Source organism: Diadema antillarum, unplaced genomic scaffold, assembly GCF_040938485.1.
Source record: "Diadema antillarum isolate AM-2024a unplaced genomic scaffold, OU_Dant_1.0 seq00001750_RagTag, whole genome shotgun sequence".
NCBI lineage: Eukaryota > Metazoa > Echinodermata > Echinoidea > Diadematoida > Diadematidae > Diadema > Diadema antillarum.
This window is the reverse complement of record NW_027272432.1, coordinates 115,433-136,293: the sequence shown is the minus strand read 5'-3', so window position 1 is coordinate 136,293 and position 20,861 is coordinate 115,433. Positions and strand designations below refer to the sequence as shown.

The 20,861-nt window shown below is 38.2% G+C and overlaps 1 protein-coding gene across 1 annotated transcript; it reads right to left on the bottom strand.

Moving 5' to 3' along the window:
- Positions 1-8,809: 8,809 nt before the first annotated feature.
- LOC139712005 (alpha-centractin) lies at positions 8,810-20,787 on the bottom strand. The gene is made up of 10 exons (XM_071623847.1): positions 20,656-20,787; positions 17,939-18,003; positions 16,854-16,968; positions 16,268-16,354; positions 15,590-15,714; positions 14,299-14,515; positions 12,143-12,235; positions 11,255-11,491; positions 9,959-9,999; positions 8,810-9,180 (listed from the first exon to the last, which is right to left on the bottom strand). Exons 1-10 carry the CDS (start codon positions 20,698-20,700, stop codon positions 9,078-9,080), a joined length of 1,128 nt encoding a protein of 375 aa, XP_071479948.1. The 5' UTR covers positions 20,701-20,787; the 3' UTR covers positions 8,810-9,077.
- Positions 20,788-20,861: the final 74 nt, after the last annotated feature.

Here is a 20,861-nt window from a genome sequence, read left to right as displayed (position 1 = left end):
TACAACCCTTACCCTAACCTTATGTTCTCTGAGAAAATAAGACCGGAGCAATTGTGGCAGGAGCAAATGTCGTGTCACCATTTCGCAGGTAATGTTTTGCAAGCAAGAAATATTCCTGGCACGAAATTTTTCTAAATTGTAGCCGACACCTTTTTCATGGCATGAAATTTTCGCGAATCACCACTGGCATCCGATGCATTACAGTGTGGAAAGAACTTTTGCGTGCATTTTAATTTTGAGAATCTTGGTTCTCTGCGAAATTTGTGAAGTTAAAATGCACACGAACATTTCTTGTTTTACAGTAGTCATTATGAGTTATGATGCGGGCAAATCAATGATTTTGTGAGTGAAGCATTATCTGTCCATGCAAAGACTCGAGCAAATATTTGACTCATTTTCCTCAAATGTAGAATATGGATGTCAAAATTTGCTGCAGTGATAACCATGTTATGATCTTGTGTTGTGCTCTATACATGGTACATATAGTGTTCTATTTTCAAAAATTTCCGGAGTCAACTGGTACCAGTATTTGGAAAATGAAACAACTTGTAGAAATATTTTGTGTGCAAACACTAATGCGCTGTACGAGGTAGAATATCGCGAAGTTTTCACTGAAAGGGAAAGTGCTCACATTTCATTCTGTAACTATAGCTCTCTTTTGCGAATTCAACCACTCTTGAGCTTGACTTACAAGTCCCAATTATTTCAGGAGGTTTTTATTTTCACAAATTTTGAGAGTTGGGTACTATTCGCTAATTCAAAAACATGCAAAAATAATAACTCTGATACCGGCATGAATGTGATGTGTACATCTCTCCATTTAGTACTGTACCTCCACAATCGCAAATTTAACCACTTGCAAAATTGTCAAGAAGTCCCAATTCACTAAAAATCAGACTCACTAAACATATATTGTGTAGACAGTACATCGCATAGTTTACCCCCAAGAAACTGTGGGTCAGAATTAATGTACAGTGGAACCTTATTATTACCAAGGAGCGTTGAAGCTCCTTGTTATTATAAGGACCTAAGAACCATGACAATTATACATGTACCTTGTTATATCTGGTTTCTCACTATACCAGAGACTCCAACCCCAAGCACCTTCTGATCTGGAGATTCTCCTGCCTGAAACCCCTAGCAAACGGGAGACTCCAACTTGATGTGCGCGAAGCGCGAAGTTCCTTGTGGCCGGGGTCCAGCTCTAGGGTTCTAGATGTTATCTCATGCTATCTAAGGCTTATTTTTCAACATACGATGACACTAAGTAAGAAATCATTTCAAGCGGGAGAACAGGAGATTTTGCAAAAATGGGCTTTCGGCGGGAGATCTCCCGTCGAAAGCGGGAGAGTTGGAGTCTCTGCTATACCAAGATACAAAAAACAAAGAAATGTAAAGAATTGGGACCTACAAAATCACCAGGGGGATGTTTCATAAAGCTGTTCGTAAAGTTACGAACGACTTAAGAACGATTGGTGATCAGTTCTTGTGCTGAATTATGGAAATTCTGAGAAGTATAGCACATCAGAACTGATCACCAGTCGTTCTTAAGTCATTTGTAACTTTACAAACAGCTTTATGAAATAGGGCACTGGTTTGTTACATCCGACCTCTTTATAAAAGGTTCCATTCCATTGTAGTTGGTTCTGGCAGTGCAGTAGATATTGTGGAGTAGAGTGTAATGATGCCTTGGGGTCTTTGTCTTGCAATATCAATTCATGACCTTTGCTTCCAAATACAGTGTATTGTACTCCATGTTTGGTACTCTTGGATCCAGATATCTTTTAATTGACCCTCATCAAGTACACAAGAGGCATCGTTATGAACTTTTTAATAGACTCCTCCTTGCACTTCACAATACATTACAGTACAATAAACACCAAAGCACACTCCATTCATGCACGCACACAGACACAGACACATTCATGCACCATCTTAAAGGAGACTTCCGGACGATTTTCAGATTTTTACATTTGAACAACTATAAATAAGTTATACTGAGGACAGGGTTTCAGAATTTGTGATAATTGGGATGAAGAATAAGAATATTTTCAAAATTTAGAACAAATTGCAATGAACAAGGATGATGACATAGCAGAGTCACCAAAAGAATGCATGAGTAAAACATGTTGGGGCTCAAGGAAGCAGAACAAAAGAAGAAGGCATGCATAGATTATACACAGGTGAACTCGCAAGCAAGTGGTATTGTAATGGAATTACACTGCTACATTTCTTGAATATGTGAACCTCCTGTGTCATCATCCTTGTTCAGTGTAATTTGTTTAAGGTTTTTCAAAGTATAGTTTCTCGGCTCAAGAACCACCATAAATTCCAAAAATCTATACATGGAGTTGTCGATTTATTTACTACATGATGTGAAATTATGAAAATCGTCTGGAATGTCCCTTTAAGTGAGCCTAATAAGGATTTGATCATATAACTGAGATTTTGCTCCAAATGCCTATATTCTTTCTTGTTTGTAGCATTATTTGTTTAATGCTGCTAAAGTTGGGTCAAGATACGCAATGTTTGCACATACCAGTATCATGCTAAACAGACATTATTTGTCAATCCATGTACAATGTATTGCTTGTACAAGTATATATTTTTTTTAAATCAGAAATATATCTTGATCAATTTGGCTATGCAATGATTTCTAGAGCTTAATTTCTATATTTTGGTTACTGGATGATATTGTAAACACATAACTGACTCTCCACTCTTGATGTTTCAAGGCAAACGACAAACTGACAGGTGTAAAAACAATCATAAATTTCCAACTCCTGCTCTCTTTTCCTGATGTGTCTCTCTCTCTCCATTCACATTGTTTAGAAGGAAAAAAAATGTATGCCTTAATGCCCTAAAAAAAAAATAAACAAAAATCTTGTTTCACATGGCATGGCATATTTCAGCCCCACAACCAACAACTAGTTTCCTTTACAAAAGTGTTCTTGTCATGAATTTTAGCCCTGCCCCTGCATTGTGTGAAATAGAGAGCAGCCCTTGATAGACATAATGTGTGACTGACCTTCCCTTCGATAACCAGAATTAGATGGTATTAGTTATCAAACAAATAGCATTATCAACTACTTGTGTGCTTGTTCTATCTCTCCCTGTCAATGTCAAAGTCATTTTCAGGTCATTTCTAACCTTCAGTCTCCCCCAGGTTTGTATAATGTGTGTTTATTGAACAATCCATAGGGCATCTAGCAAGGAAACAGTCCAAACAGACTTCTGTACAGAAATTGTATTTTTTTTTTTTTTTTGCTTGATCCCTTGAAAACACAAGGCAATCGCCGAATTGTGTCTCGCCCATTCGCGTACAAGGAATTAATATTTTTTATAACTCCCACAAGTTAATTGACCTGCTTATGACCTTTGACCTTGTGGTGACCTTCAACACCCTAAGGGACATTCACCATCCAAGTTTGGTCACAAACGGACAAAGGATCAAAAGTAATGAGCCATAATCAAAACGCGCCATAAAAACTTAACATTGGGCCCTAAAAATTTGTTGACCCCTTTCTGTGACCTTTGACCTTGTGATGACCTTTAACTTCCCAGGGGACATCTACCGTCCAAGTTTGGTCACAAACAGACATAGGGATCAAAAGTTATGAGCCACAATCAAAACGCGCCCTAAAAACATAACATTGGGCCCTAAAAGTTTGTTGACCCCTGTCTGTGACCTTTGACCTTGTGACGACCTTCACCTCCCCAAGGGACGTCTTCCATCCAAGTCTGGTCACAAACGGACAAAGGGATCAAAAGTTATGAGCCATAAATGAAATGCGCCCTAAAAACTTAACATTGGGCCCTAAAAGTTCGTTGACCCCTGTCTGTAACCTTTGACCTTGTGGTTACCTTCAACTTCCCAAGAGACATCTACCATCACCCAAGTTTGATTGCCATTGTAGCAACATGTGCTGAGTTACGTGTGATAAGAGAGTCTTGCAAGTAAACTTTAACGTATGACCTCAAATGACCTTTGACCTTATCATGTGACCTCTTACGGCACCATAACATGAAGGTACCCCCAGTGCATCCATCACCCAAGTTTGATTGCCATTGTAGCAACATGTGTCGAGTTACATGTGATAAGAGAGTCTTGCAAGTAAACTTTAACGTTTGACCTCAAATGACCTTTGACCTTATCCTGTGACCTCCAACGGCACCATAACATGAAGGTACCCCCAGTGCATCTATGACCCAAGTTAGGTTGTAATCCAAGCAACTTATGTGAAGTTATTTGTCAAAAGAGAGTCTTGCAGGTAAACTTTAACATAGAAAAGAGAGTCTTGCACATACTCTTTAATATATGACCTCAAATGACCTTTGACATCATCACATGACCTCTGACAACACCATAACATGAAGATACCCCTAGTGCTTCTATCACCCAAGTGTGGCTGCCATTGCTGTAACAGATGCCAAGTTATGCATCATAAGAGAGTCTTGCAGGTAAACTTTAACATTTGTGACGGACGACGGACGGACGACGGACGACGGACGGACGACGGACGGATCCCTTAGTCTCGCCTTCACCTCCGGTGGGCGAGACAAAAAGTACTGAGAATTTTTTGGGGGGATTTGATCATCCACAAGTAATATAATATCGTTCAAAGACCACACCACCACTCAAAGACGATCTCAGACATGCTGACACAACACGCACACACAACACACACAAACACACACATACAATGGATGGTTAATAACTTCTTTTTTTTAGCCAAACAAAACAACAAAGACTGCCATTTGCTCTTGGAGTTATGGACACTTACTTTTAATTCATTTTAGTTATTTACACTAACTAATATTTGTTTAGAGACACCACATGGGCAGGTACATAATTCAGAGAGGAGATTCATAACTAGCATGCAATTTCAAAAAATAATAGAATGCACAAAATTGATGGCTGGAAGCCAGCACGAAGTGTAGTCCAGACAAACAAATGACATACGCATAAACAAGTAAATAAATGAGCGTACGATGATACCGTTACTCATTCTAGAGATATACTAGTGATTTGCCTGCACTTCTCATTTGCGCAAACCACAAGGTATGACAAGGCCTGTGATGCCTGTCTCCCTAAAAGGAAGAGATTTCTGGGGGGCATTTCATGAAGCGTTTGGGTCGGGTATTTTTCTGACAAACTGTTACAAGCTACCAAAATCCTTGCATCTGATTGGCTGAGAGCAAATTTGTCCAACGACTTTGTCGGACAAAATGCTTCGTAAAATGCCCCCCAGCTCTCTTGAAAATGGACATGGATCTCACTCTGGTATATCATAAGAATGTGATGAACGCAATCATGGCAACATTAAAAGCAGAAAACATGCCTTTTAAGTGGTAATTTTTTCTCGTTTAAAAAAAAATACAGGTATTGATGACAACTTTCCAGTCTGTCCCTGAATAGTGCCATTCATCAGTTTATTTTTTTTGTTTGCACTTCATTTTTTTTTTGTTCAAAAGTATACAACACTAATATTGCAAATTGCATACACATATTTGGATTCTTTCAGCTTAAAATGTCATTTTCAGGGTCAGACATAAATGGGAGGGGTGAGTTTACTTTTGTTGGTGTGTTTGCTACAGCAACCTCTTGTACAGCATTGCAGTGAATTTTACACACTACATTGTAGTGTGCATTTCTGACACACAAAGGGATTTTTTTTTTCATCTCAGCTCTATAAGAGTACAGCTTTTACCTCTGATTTCAATGGAAAATGCATACGCACAGAAGATTCATAAAAGTATTTTTTCTTTATTTTTAGTTTCCTACAGCTACGATTGAAGACTACTATATAATTGGGTTTTTTTTTTAATCTATTGCAGCTCTAAAGGATATTGGTAGTTTGATGCATGCCTAATTTAAATAAGGCTCTGAATTTAAAAAAAAATTACCATTTCAGTGTAAAACAGACATTTACTGCACAATTATAGGCAATGCTGTTTTGAAAGAAATGCATTGTATAAATACAAACAGCAAGTAATAAATAAAAGTAAATAACACCTTGAACCCATTTTTTTTCTGATGAAATAATACATAAATAATAGACAATAGATAATTTCTGTCAATGAAGAAGACATTGTAAAGACTTTTACTTCTTTCACAATAAAGATTACTACATCTTGTGACAGAAGAACATGAAATCCCTTGAAAACTTAGCAGAGAGTCACTACACTTATGAAACTGAGCACAGCATACCAACACACGAGAACAAGTTTTGTTTGAAGAAGATGGCACATTCAACATAATCTCATCAATGGAAAGTTAACGTGATCGTAGGATGCCCAAGGTATACCATACTATCCACCCTAATGCATTTAATCCTCTCCACGGCAAAACTGGACCATAGTCTCAAGTGGTTACTAATGGCTGGTATATTTCCATTCACTGGCATGAACACTTGATCTTGGAGCATGTTGTGATTTTGATGAATACCTCAGGTGAAACTGAGGCAGGTATACAGCATATATTCATATTCACTGAAACTTGGACATCATCCAATATGCAACCAATAATATCACAATGATTAAAACATTTTATCATTGAGTGATATTCAGGAGAGAGAATATAGGCAGAAATAGAGAGAGAGATAGATACATGCAGATAGACAGATTAATAGATAGATACAGTGTGTAGAACGACAGAAGGATGGATGGATGGATAGATAGATAAACAGAAAGACAGATGGATTGATAAGATAAAGATAAGTAGATAGAGATAGATCAATAGATAGATCAATAGATAGATAGATTAAGTAAATAGATAAACAGAAAAGTGGACAGATAGATACACCCAGACAGATGAATAGACATAGATAGACTGACAGACAGACATCTAAGTTCTCACTCCAAAAGGACAATTAACACTTGTACTTTCACTGAGTCAGAGACACTGAAACCTGTTGTAACATAATACAAAGCAGCCAAGCTCCCTACCCCCACCCCCAACCCTCGTCAGTTTTCTTCCACACAATGTGCAGATTTATCAAAAGTAAGCATTCACACGTTTGATACTTGGTACTCTCACAAAATTCAAGAGGGCCCTAGATACAAGTACATGTATATCCATATTGGACTGCTCTGGTGTTAACATGCAGGTTTCACACTTATAGAGTTTTGCAAAGGCCAATGTAATGAGAATCTACCAGTAATTTTTTTTACATGTAATACGCTTCATGAGAACTGGACTCACAAAAGTCTACTAGCAATGGCATCTGTCTCTTCACTGAGTCAGTGTATGACTGTATGTATGTGTCGTCAGAGTCAAATAATCAAAAACAAAAGAAAACAAAAAAAGTAATACAGACTTTAAAGCCTTTTTCATGTCTTGTGATGCAAGTTTTCAAAATTCTATGAAGAGTTTGTCAAGGCATCAGCCATGGAAAGGGATGGTCAAAAGGATCCCTTTCTATGCCTACAGGACATCTTGATAGCTCTATGTGAAAACATATGATGCTCCATACATAGACATAAAGACTTACTACAATTTTATGTCTTTATAGCATGCAAGGTCAATGCAAAAGTGTAAACCACACCAGTTTATGGAAGGCTATGCATATTTAGCTGTGACATTTGAGGCTGGTCTCAAGCAATTTGAATATGGTGATGATGATGAGAGTTTCATGGATATATTACACACACTTTGCAATATTTCACACTACAGTGGTCCCTCTATACAGGAACTAATGATGGTAATATGATTTATGGTTATGCAGAGCACAGTGATAGGGAATACTATGCCTTGAGGAGGAGGGGGGAGTCCTCCTATAGGTTATGACAAAGCCAAAATTGAAATCAAACATGGATTTAGCACACAACATCTCTTGACAACATGCTGCGGAATGTCAGGTATCGAGATCGATAGTATCACATCACAAAAACAAAAGTAATGTATTGTTCGCAGCGTTATTGATGCGTTTGGACAGCCTGCGGGAGAAGGTAGCAAGCAGGGTTCACGGGAAAATTACAACGAGCATGCTCGGTGCTTCCAATGACCTGGAAGAAAAAGAAAGCTTTGGGTCATTTCTGAGCCCTTACTTCCACACCAGACCCCAGATAAAACAGAAAAGTGGTCATTTGGGGACACTAAGATAAGCATGCTGCAGTGTCTAAAACTGAGACTAAGCATGCAATTCTGACCAAACATGGATAAAGGGCAAGGTTATAAAAGTGACATAATTCTGGCTCTAGTTGAGCCAGTCTCCACTCACATTTTCTTCCAATTCAATTAGTTCTTACGACAAAGCAGGCATGATTGTAGCTAAAAATCTATCTACTACTGATACAATACAAATCAAGTGCCACCAGCCTCGTATTGGCTTTGCCACCACATGGACAACTATACATGACACAAAGTTTCCTCCATAGTGAACAAACATGAAAGATGTCCCTAAGGCCGGTGGGTACACACCACAAGCCCAATGTTTACATTAAATCGCGGTGACAGTCACTATAGGGTGTGACAAATTGGTCGTCCGGCTGTGTGACTGATGCAGATCTGAAGCGGTTGACTTCCACAATAGAGTATTGCTAAATCCAAAACATCTGTGACTTTTCAACTCATATTGTGGTCATCATGCAAATGTCATTGCACTGCTATTCCATAATACCACAAGCATTTGCAGTATATTCACCACTGCAAAGTCAATGCTAAGAGTGAGTGCAAAATGGCACTGCAACTTGCAGCTAGAATCTCATGGCTTTCTACCAGGCATTCTTTTTAATTCCCTACAAGCAAAACTCTCAACGTATTTCCCTTTCCCAGTGTGGCTCTCTCATGACAGCATTGCATTGTTGCATTCAATTCACAGCTGCACTAATACTATTCAAAGCATTCACGGCCGACTTATTTTGCAATGTTCGCGTATGCTACATTACCTTTTTACTGCAAATAAAGAAATGGGGGGGGGGGGAGTTATCCCAAATGCACACTCATTTTTGTCACACCCTGTAGATTGGGACTGCCACATGTCAAATACATTCTAAATTACTGTACAGCTGATTAAGTATCTGGGTTTGATTAATTTACTGTTCGCTAACTTGCTCACTAAGCCCTGGGGATCTGGCTAGAATGTTTTCCGATGTACTGCCCTCACGCCTTCGTCGTCATACTCCTTCTTGGAAATCCACATCTTTTTGAATGTGTCCAGAGAGGCCAAGATGGACCCACTGTCAAGATTTAAAAATATATAGGGACAAAAAAATGAATATAATATTTCTTGCAAAAACTTCACAAACATTACATAAAACGTTTTGCCATATATTTTTTTCTGACAAACTGTTGTAAGCTACTGACATTCTTGCATCTGACTGGCTGGGAGCAAATTTGTCTGACAAATTTGTAACACAAAACGCTTCATGAAACGCCTCACAGCTCTTCTCTAGTTACACAGAAGATATTTACCAGGGCACATTGAACATTTTATCTTTACAGAGAAGGCACAGTATTTACAATAGTAAAATATGTTCAGTAGTGTAAAAGATCTCACCTGTCAACCTGCTGGATTAAAGTCTGTAATTTTTGTTTCTATATATCACATTTATATCAAGTATTTTCTTGCCCGTAAAGAGAATTTGAAAAGTATGCAATTAAAAAAAAACAATAAAAAATTTAATAATTTCAGCTTCTCATTTAATCCACAAACAACAACATAATTACTCGAATACGTTACCAAAACAAAGGGAACAATCAGTGCTATACTGTTGAACAACTGAAATATAGATACCATGGTAGCTGGCTATGACCAGTTTCTCTTACACGTCATGTACTGTTATCATAAAAAATGGAAATCAAAATGGCAATTCTCTCCCTTCCCCCAAACAAACAAACAAACAAACACAGTATGCCATACCATTAAACCCTTCTTAAATTCCACTTGAATATGGAGTGGATATCACTTTAAAACTCTACAAATACAATTGGGGAATGTTCTCTGCACAAACTCACCCTATCCAAGTTGAGTACAATCTTTCTTGTGGAGCTGAAATCTGCAAGGACATGAAATGATTTTGTGAACAGGTATGAAGTAATCAATACTTTATTCATTTTCATTCAAATAAACTGAATCCTACAATGTCTCAAAGGGCACAGCAATATCTCCTGCAAATGATGCAGTTTTGGTACCCTGGGGCACCATATAGAAATCTGCCATTTTTCTGAATTATTCCCTTTATCTAAGTGCTGTATCCTAATTTACAAAAGAAGTAAATTCTACTGCTTTGTGGAAAAAAAAATTGTTGCAATAAGGAGCTCAGGATTGCAGAAGCATCATAACATTGATCAGCGCTCATCGCACACACTACACCAATACAGTGTCACACACAGACAGCTGCACTGTACTATACATTACCAGTCCACGGAAGAGGACAAGAGAGTGGATGAAAATAATCTCATTCTAAATTACTGTTCAAAATTGTAATAACATGTTTGGAAAAAAAGATATAAAAAGCATCACTATCATTATTAGTGTATTAGGGTCAAAAGTTTCACAACAGGGCTAAATTGGCATTGGGATCATTATCGCCGCCTGCTAAATTTTGACCTCCGCGATGGTCATGCGTACATTTGTAAATATACATCTTACAAACACGAGATGGCGCCAATTAACACAGTACCCTGGGGTATGATGGAACCCCCGGGTACCACATGGTGCAATAAATATGTTTATAGATGCTGGATTAGAGTCATGTAAGCATAGCATCTGACATGGCAAATCATATTCTCAAGCAAGTGTCTGCTGAAAAAAGTCTTCCCAGTGGTCAACACATGAGGAATATTTCCAAATATAAATAGATGCCCTTAGTTTGGCATCAAGCAAATAAATCAGAATCCACATCTTTTCACTGAGCTGCCTAATTCAGCATGAATAAACCGTATCCTGTCATAAAATCCTCTGCAATATTCTTGCAAATGGGCACACCTTAATACTAATGCCCAAAGCATCATGAAACAATAATCACAGAATATCACATGATGACAGGGAACATTGCATGGCATGAATATCAAGAAGTTTGTGCTCAATGCATATGACCTTAATGCAAACACTTCCACAAGAATGACTTCATTTTTGCTAATCTGTGACTTGACAGATGTCAGAGGAATAATGTAAAAAAAACAATATTCAAATACATTTCTTTCAAACTCTAAAGCCCTAGAGAGTTATTCAATCATAAACTCTGTTACTTTTTGTCACATATCAACCAACATCTTTTCAAACTCATCATCACAGAATAAAGAGATTACCCTGATTTTCACATCCTTGGGGGCAAGTTTCTTGACCTCGCTGAGAAGACGGTCACCGAATCCCTTGAAGAGCGTTGATCCTCCAGACAGAACAATGTTGGAGAACAGGGTCCGTCGTAGATCTAGGTCTGACTTGTCGATGGCAAAGGTCAGAACCTCGTGGAGTCCTTCACACTCCTCCCCAATGAGGTCTGGCCGGAACAGGAGCTCGGCTGCCCTGAACTTTGCATGGCCAACCTGAAGTTTGTGGGCAAATATTTCATTTTTGTCTATAAATCAAAATCACTCTATTTCTGGGCATTTTGAAAATGTAAACGAATGATTCTCCACTTTGGAGCCTTTTCTCATATATATATATTTATACATATAAAAGTTGAAGTAGAGTGTTGTACAATCGCAGAGTTAAACCTAGAATCTTTAATCATATGCACCATATATTGCAAATTTTATGTACATGTACATGTTACACAGTGGAATAGTCTTTAACACATTTTGCTTTTTAGTACATACTTAGCATGTTGACCGATAGCATAATGAAATGGAAGGCATTGATTGGAAAGAAACTGTTTTTATGATACCGGCACTATCACTATTAAACCACATAGGATAAATGTAATCCAAACTCAATTCATCTAAAATAATAGTACACCAGTATCCGTCATTTGAAGGCTAGCACACAATATTGGCAGTTATCAATTTGACTATGTATCACTATGATTTCAGAACTTCTTTCTAGAAAGGATTTGAAATTGACTCCTTCATCGCATGTTAAACTTAAAGTGTAACACATAACTTTTGAATTGGCATGAAAAAAAACAAACAGTCTCATAGTAATGCTACGAAAATATCTCTCCTCAATCACAAGGGTAGAAAGATGCAGTCACTAACCTCTAAGTGACTGCCGTCTGGGAGTGTGTAGGTTGTCTTATCTGTCTCTGAGGATTCATCCTTTTGAGGGTTGGGTGAAAGATAGCAGGACCGCTGGAAAGAAAAAAAAATCAACACAGAATGATTACGATGCATGAAATGATCAGGAGACACAGCAGCATGCACAATTTATCCCTTACAAACTATAATAATTGAAATAATTCATACTCTACACCAAATACATGACAGATATTACCATAGAAACTTTGTTACATTGCTTACAGCTCAACATTGTCTGGTCTCATATTAGTACCAAGTATCAGGCGCGCCGGAAGCAGTTTTGGATTGGGGGGGGGGGGGGGGGGGCAAACATTGGAGGGGGCTCAAGATTAGACCATGCATATGTTACACAATATACACATACACACACACACACACACACGTGCGCGCACACGCACACACATCTATTATATATATATATATATATATATATATATATATATATATATATATATACTCCTAGATGGGTCATTTGGAAGACATTTCCATTTGTTTTATATGCAAATTTTAAAATACATGTTCAATGGCAATTTACGCAATGGAGACACGAAAATTGTCTCCTTAATGACCAGTTGTCTCCCTAATGAAGACACTTCCCCCCAATATGTCTCCCTAAGGTGCCAACTAGGGATATATATATATATATATATATATGTATATGTAAAGTGGCATACGGTGGGTCGAAACATGGGGGGGAACCATAAAGTAATTTTGACGGTCTGTATGCTTGTGCGTGTGTGCGTGAGCAATAATGGGACTACAATACATTACGGAATGTGATACATTCAACAACGCAGTCATTGAGGAACATTGTAAGTTTTCCTTACATGGATTATGGAATGACGGTGTGAAACGATCGACAAATTATATACTGTCAGCAACATAAGGTGAATGGCATAACAATAAAATGCGAGCGAGCGAAGCGAGCGAGCTTGAAAATTTTGACATGTTACAGTCCCAAAAACTCCCATTTGTAACTATACCTTTCGCTTTGGAAATTAAGGAGGGGGGGGGGGGGGGTGACATCGGGCGCAACTGCTGGCAATTGCTGGCAGCAACATTAGGAGAGTGGCATAACGATTCAATGCGAGCGAGCTAAGTGAGCGAGCTTGAAAATTTTGACATTTTACAGTCCCAAAACTCCCGTTTGTAGCTATATTTATCTGTTCGCTTTGGAAATTAAGGGGTGGGGGCATCGGGCGCAACTACTGGCAATTACTGTCAGCAACATTAGGAGAATGGCATAACGATTCAATGCGAGCGAGCGAAGCAAGCGAGCTTGAAAATTTTGACATTCTAGAGTACAACAACTGCCGTCGTAGCTATGTTTTTCGCTTTAGAAATTAAGGGGGAAGCGTATCGGGCTCAACTGCATGCGAGCGAGCGAAGCGAGCGAGCTTGAAAATTTTGACATTTTACAGTCCAAAAGCTGCCGTTTGTAGCCATATTTTTCCCTTTTATTCATATATATACATATTTATTTTATTTTCTTTGTTTATTCATTTATTTTTATTATTATTATCATTATTTTTTTTTTTTTTTTTTGGGGGGGGGCTTTTTGGGGGGGCAAAAATGCGTTTTGCCCCCCCCCCCACACTTTTTGGATTGGGGGGGCGGCCGCCCCCCTGCCCCCCCACTTCCAGCGCCTATGCCAAGTATATCAGTTTGAATATCACTATAATGGTATTAACCTGTACTATACCAATTCTGTTGTGACAATCGCTCTCATTACAATAACCACAGGAGACATCTTTTTGGACCATTCTGGCTTTGTCATACACAACTCACTTCCTGTATTGTTTCACAATCTCAGCCTCCTAACATTATGTTTAAATGAGAAGCATTAAGTTAGATATTTGCTACACCGTAGTTTATTTCCTGTTGACAAATCCCTCAAGGAGATGTAATGCTAGTCTGCTCCAGGTCACTTCCTCTTCTGTATAGAGGTGCTGCATTCTAAATGCTACAGTACTGCAATTTTCCTCACGTGCTTTATGTTTTTGTAAGCCCCTAAATAAAACAAACAAATTAAGAAATCAACAGGCAAAGTTTTAATGCATAGAACACTTGGAACATGAATGGCATTGTTTGTAATAAGAATGGCCATATCTGAGTACCTCTTTGATTCTTTTTACTATCTCCAGCTCAGCTGATGTGTGGAAGTCATAGCCCTCTTTGCGGAGCAGGAGCCGGAGGTAGCGGGTCACATCGCGCCCCGCCAGGTCCACCCTCATGATTGAGTGGGGGAGGGTGAAGCCCTCGTAGATGGGCACTGCGTGGGTCACACCGTCTCCTGAATCTAAGACTACTCCTGTCGTTCTACCCGTGGCATATCTATCGGTGAGAACGCAGAAAATAAAGGAAGGTGACACTGAGCAACTCATATCTTAAAGGGACTGTATAGTATTGGTTGAGGTGAGGATTTAGCTTTTAATATTTTGTGAGATATTAAGAAACCCCTCTATGAAATGTTAAAGAGCATACAATTCTAAAGGGAATTGAAATTTTGTTTGATGAAAACTGGTTTTGAAATGACTGAGATATCCAAAAACAAGGTAAAACAAAGAGATCCTAATAAAAGTTGTGTCCTGTCGCATTTTATTACAATTGCTTTTATGAATATCTCAGCCATTTCAAGACCAATTTTCATCAAATAAACTCTGAATTCCTCTTTTAATTGCATGTTCTTTCATATTTCATAAGAGGTTTCACATTATCTTACAAACACACAAACACACACACAATGTTGGAAACCTGCATCCCTATCTGAACCAAAATTATACCATCCCTTTAAAACTCAGCAATGATGATGCACAGGAAAATTTGCATAGATGCCTTTGGTAGCATTTTGAAGAAGGAAATATGTATCTACAAGTGATTTCTATGCTCATCTCAGAATTGTACTGTGTACTGAAGGATGAATGGGGTCTGGAGATTATGGTACATGGCATGATAAATTCTTGCATGTGATGTGAGGGGCATAAAAGTCACTTGGAATTGTAGTTTCAGATCACTTTGCTTACCCACACACTTCTTTAACCAGTCATTATTTCTGGTTCTACAGATGATTTCCACAACATTACTATTAAACCATTGATTCTAAATTTTTGTCAGAGTGGCATACACCATAGTATGAGAATGATAGCAAGAAGTTGTTGCCACAACATCATAACAGCAGAAATAACAGCATTGAGCAATCCCAAATTTCTAAAAAAAAAAAGTGGAAGTACCCAAGGTATATAGCAGAATGGTACAACACAAAACAAGAAGAAAAAATATATGATGAAATGAGCAGCAGAACAAAACATATGAAAGCATGATAATATTACTGGAGAGAAAAAAAAATAATAAGATTTAGTCTGCAATGATATAGCTTTAGCAAGTACAACTAGAATGGTGCAAACTCACAAACTTAGAATGGCTTGCATGGAGATGTATAGGGCTGGAACATTGAAGGTTTCAAAGAAGACTTCTGCCTCTCTTTCCCTGTTCTTCCTTGGGTTGAGTGGGGCTTCCGTCAGTAATACAGGATGCTATGTGGCAGACCACATGGAGAAGAGACACAGGTAAGAGGCAAGGAGGCATATACTATGTGGCTACAGCTGCAAAGCTATCATGATCAGCAGAACTACAGGAAGAGAGGATATATTGCAATTGTGTCATGGTTTCCATGCCCTGAAGGTGAATCATCTACACATTTTAGCACATTACTCCACTCTCTTAGCACTCATGTTCTCACCAAACCATCCAACAACGATTCAACAAATAATCCGCTCTTTCAAACATTACAGTCAAATATCTAAAGCTTCACTATAGTAATCAACCCACATTATGTCACAATGCGTTCACATAAAATCAGAGTTTATCATATGCCACAATTATGCAAAAGTTTTGATACTACACAAATGAACAACTGAGGGCAAACATGTAACAATTTCACATTAGTCTTTCTCAAATTTGTGTTTCTATAGCTCATTCTTGAAAATATCGAATGTGACAGTACTTCACAACTTTGCACAGCTGGCCAACAGACAGTGATAATTAGTTTTTGCACCACCAATTGGTGATCATCAGCTTCAAACTCACCTCTTCTGAGAATGTTTGTAATTGATCCTTGGAGTAGATGTAGGACCATACCCTCTCCATGTCATTCCAATCTTTGATTATACCATGCTGTAAAAAGACAGTGAAATGATGATGAAAATTATGGGAAAGAAAGAAAGAAAATATAATTATAATGTATCCAGTCATTGACTGTTAGCTAATAACCCTGTTTACTAAATTAAAGTACACAGTGTGTACCAGTATGTTAACAAGACATTTTCTTTACATATGGAAGTATTTAATTTTGTCAAAAATCACCAGGTACACAGAATATATTATTCTTACTAATTATATTGCTGTAATCATTGCAATCAATCATTTACCTGGCCTTGAAGCTAATGCATGAATATAAGTGGGGGGGGGGGGGGGGGGGGACAATATTTTCCAGTAACAGCTGCTGAATTCAAGGCTGGTCAATAATACGACTTACACAAAGAAAAATCATAATACAATCAGAAACATAGCTTCACTCGAACCAAAGTCCTCCTTCATTATATACTTTTTTGTTTGCTTTATTTATTGTTTTTAAATAGTACTCACACTGCCACTGTCCTCGTAACACACTCACCTCCATTGGATATTTGATACTTAGGAGCCCTCTGTGTTCTTCAGCCTTTGGCCCAATGAATATGTCGCCCTCTAGGGCTCCTGCCATAACTCGAACATGCTTTGGTCGGCCAACACTAAACATCACAATAAAAACAACAAACAAACCAATGTTCTATCCAGTTAGTTTATCCTGTGTCTGAGTTGCAGCATGATAACCTCGAAAGTTCTTTAACAAATGATATGTCAAAACACTTTGTCACAATATCTGAACCACAAATTGGAAAGTTCTTTACAACAAATAACATGTCAAAAAACTTTGCCACAATATCTGAACCTCATGCCAACTTCACATTCAAATATCGATTAATATACAGCACCCAACAAATGAGGCAAAACTGAGGTCTAGATCTGCACATGATTAGTCACTCTTTTAAATCTATATTGAAAAACCAACAGCAGAACGATATTGAACACCATTTTTGAAAGTTCATTATTTCACCTAGTTTCAAAATCTGTTTTTCATGGAAGGAATATCTGAAGTTGTATCACATATTTTGAAAGCCATCTGTAAGAAGATATCTCCCTCTATCAAATGTCACTAAAACACTACTAATAAGAGTGAACATGAAATAGATGAGCAATAAAGAAAGTTTCATAATCATGACTATCAACTCATCACTTTCCATCCTTCTTTTCTTTGATGCATTCCAATGAATGTTCTGTCTTTACATGTACATATCAATCCCATGATATATCTAACAATTCACCTCACAATTCTGTTGAATTATAATGATGTTACATTGTGTTCTTAAGTTCTGAGATGTGCAATATTCACATCAGAGTGTACAGTTTTGTAATTAAGTGTCAAATTTTCAGTCAGGTGTTTGAACTTGTAACAATGTCTGTTTGATGATTATATGTAAGAATTGTATTTCTGATGCATACCTTGTCTTTGTGATCATATTTCTGTTCAAATATTTCATGTGTAAGACTTTAAATGCAATGAATCTTCTGCTGGACAATAACTTGTAATGAAAATTAAAATTAAAATGGAAATGGAAATGGAAATGGAAATGATCTTGAACCTTCACAAAGTGTACTTACTAGTTTGGAAAATGGTACTTGGGAGTTTGGTCTCCTGCGAACCCTGCCTTCACTACTCCTGAGCCCTGTAGGATAGAAGCAAATCATGATAAATATATTGTCCCTTGACAAAAGGCGATTAAGCCTGCAAAATGAAAAAAATTCATGCTGTTTGTTTTCTCATTCTGTATATCTTCTTCATTCACTAACTGCAGAACATTAGAGATTATTCAATTTCTACCATTGCAACACTGTTCTATGGCACTGATTGGAATCGGATGCCAATTCATTTTCCACACAAAGCTGTTCTCAGCAAACCGATGAAAATTTATGGCACTTTGTCAATGACAATCTGAACTAAGCTATTTGAGTGTAGCAGTGGATGAAAACTTTGACATGCTAGATTTATGTAACCATGTCTAGAGTGTCAGTGCATGTTACGTGGGCGACCATTGCATTAGCAGAGACTTTGCATGGATAACAGTCGTCTACTATGGAAGTGAATGTGAGTCTTGCACGGCAATGCTAACACCAGCACCGAACTTGAAATGACAAAGATGATAATCCCTAGGGGCTAGTGTTAGCCAATGGGGAAAAAACACATAAATTGCTAACATAAATGGCGGAGCTCAGTTCAGCAGACAACATTCAACACCGAGCCCAGCACCAGCAACCAAAATTATGTCATACATGTAGTTTTAAGGCCAACCTCCCAACACCGACTGATTTCAAGTTTGGTTTTATTGCTGGTGCTTGTGCTGAGATAGCACTAGCACTAGACTCTAGTACTGAACTTGAAATTACACATTGTGCTGTTAGATACCTGACCATATAACTGAATAAGGCATACACTAGAATATTATATCTATAGATCTAGCTATACTTCAATCATGACAATGACCATTCCAATATCAACTAGAAAAGCACGCTGAGAGCACAGACCTCTGCCAAGCATGCAGCTCATTTCCACCATTGATCTTGTTCTTCCATAGAGATATCAGTGATTTGCACCCATACATTTGTACTTACAGTGTACAATGTATGGCATTGTGTGCTGAAAGTCACCCGATTTCCCAATATAGATACCTTTTGTTACGTCATAAACCCTCAGCTGCGCGGCGCGCCTTACCTTGGCAGAAACTAGAGCACGCACTGTAATGCGCGCATGCAAACCTCAAATACGCGCATCCTGAACTCCCAAGTTCACTGACCCTTCCTGCCAAAATAACAAAAATTCTTCATAAATTCCCCCAAAATTCTTGGATCACTATCAAAATTTAATCATCTGTTACTTGTATCATTCTAAATCTTCCTTGCAAGTTTCATCCAAATCCGTTGACTACTTTTTGAGTTATTTTGCACACGGACAAACAAATCAACAAACCAACGGTAATGAAAACATATAAACCTCCTCCCTTAGCGGAGGAATCCAGACATTACCATTTTAAACAGAAACTAAAAGACTTCAGACACTCAACCCTTCTTCCCTTGAATACCAAAGACGAGGAGACATGATCCAGGTATAGAGAAGACCATCCACAGCCTGGACAGAATCCCAAGACCAAGTATACTAACTAATGCCTTCTTTGAATGCTAAGTCCAATAATGAAAAAAAAAAAAATTACAAGGGGGCATACTCTCGATGAAGCTTAAAAAAAAAAAAAAAAACGATGCGAGACCAAGCAAAGTCAATGCCCCTTCTTACTTTCAAGACTTGACCGAAAGATTGGTCTGTAACGTAGTTAGACCCATCTGCTCGTTGGGTATATATTCTGCATCCGACTTAACGGATCCCCATCTATACCACGTATATGGAGGAGAGAAAATTGCAATAACGTCAAAAAAATAAATAAATATAAAAGACTCCTCCCGACAGACGGATCTTTCAATTTAAAGACCAGACTGGACCGAGCATGGGCAAACCACGTTTCAGCTCCACATCCAGTGGCATGGAACCTATCCAGAAAATCACTTTCGTTAATTAGTCTAGTCTAACATTGAATCTCTAACGTTATCGCAGGGTTCGAAATTAGCGATGGTCCACTGGCCATTGGCCACTCAAAATCACGTCGGACTAGCTAAAAATCGAAAAATTCTGAAGTTACTAGTCCGTCTGGCTAGCCAAAATATTGCTTCAGTGTCAACATGGATTCTAAGTAGGTGTGCCTAGTCAGTAGTCCACCTGGCTAGTTAAAAAAAAGTTAAGTGCGACCCCTGTATCGGTTTTCTAGTTGGCATTCTGAAAAGTTACACTGATCTTATTAAACTGCGATCATGCGAAATACAGCCCGAATGGCGTTCAAGGAGCACCCCGGGGTTATACACCGAGTGATATAATTTTTACTTCATTCATATCAACAAGTTCAAAAATCGTTTATCTCTGCAGTCTGAAAAATGCAACATGCATAATCTCAAAGTTGCACAGACAACCTCTTGCCAAGCATAGCCTTCATTCTAACACACACGTCCATTACACACACACACCCTGTAGATTCTGTATGTGCCATATTATCAAATGATACACGAAGAAGTCTATTGCATTGCTACTTAACGTTAGTGCTAGCCCGATGAGTGTAGACGAGACGAACCGATTCCATGGAATGAGTCATTGACACGACACCGTCGTGTATCGTAACAGTACGCCTTACAAACTGAACCAATACTGAAATGCACATATAATATCTGGGGGAAATATCGTCAAATATTTCCATATTATTACTATCTTGAAATGTACTTACATTATCTATGACAACAGGCTGGTTCGCTATCACATCGTAAGACATTTTCAGGCCTGATTCCAGTTCACACGCCCTGCCCAGGAAAATGGTCAATTAACCATCACAGATGGTGTGTGGCAAGGACGATATACATGAAGCTAGCTCACAGGTCTATGGCGGCGACAGTAGAACGAAATTCACCGTATTTCATCGCTAACTTCCATATG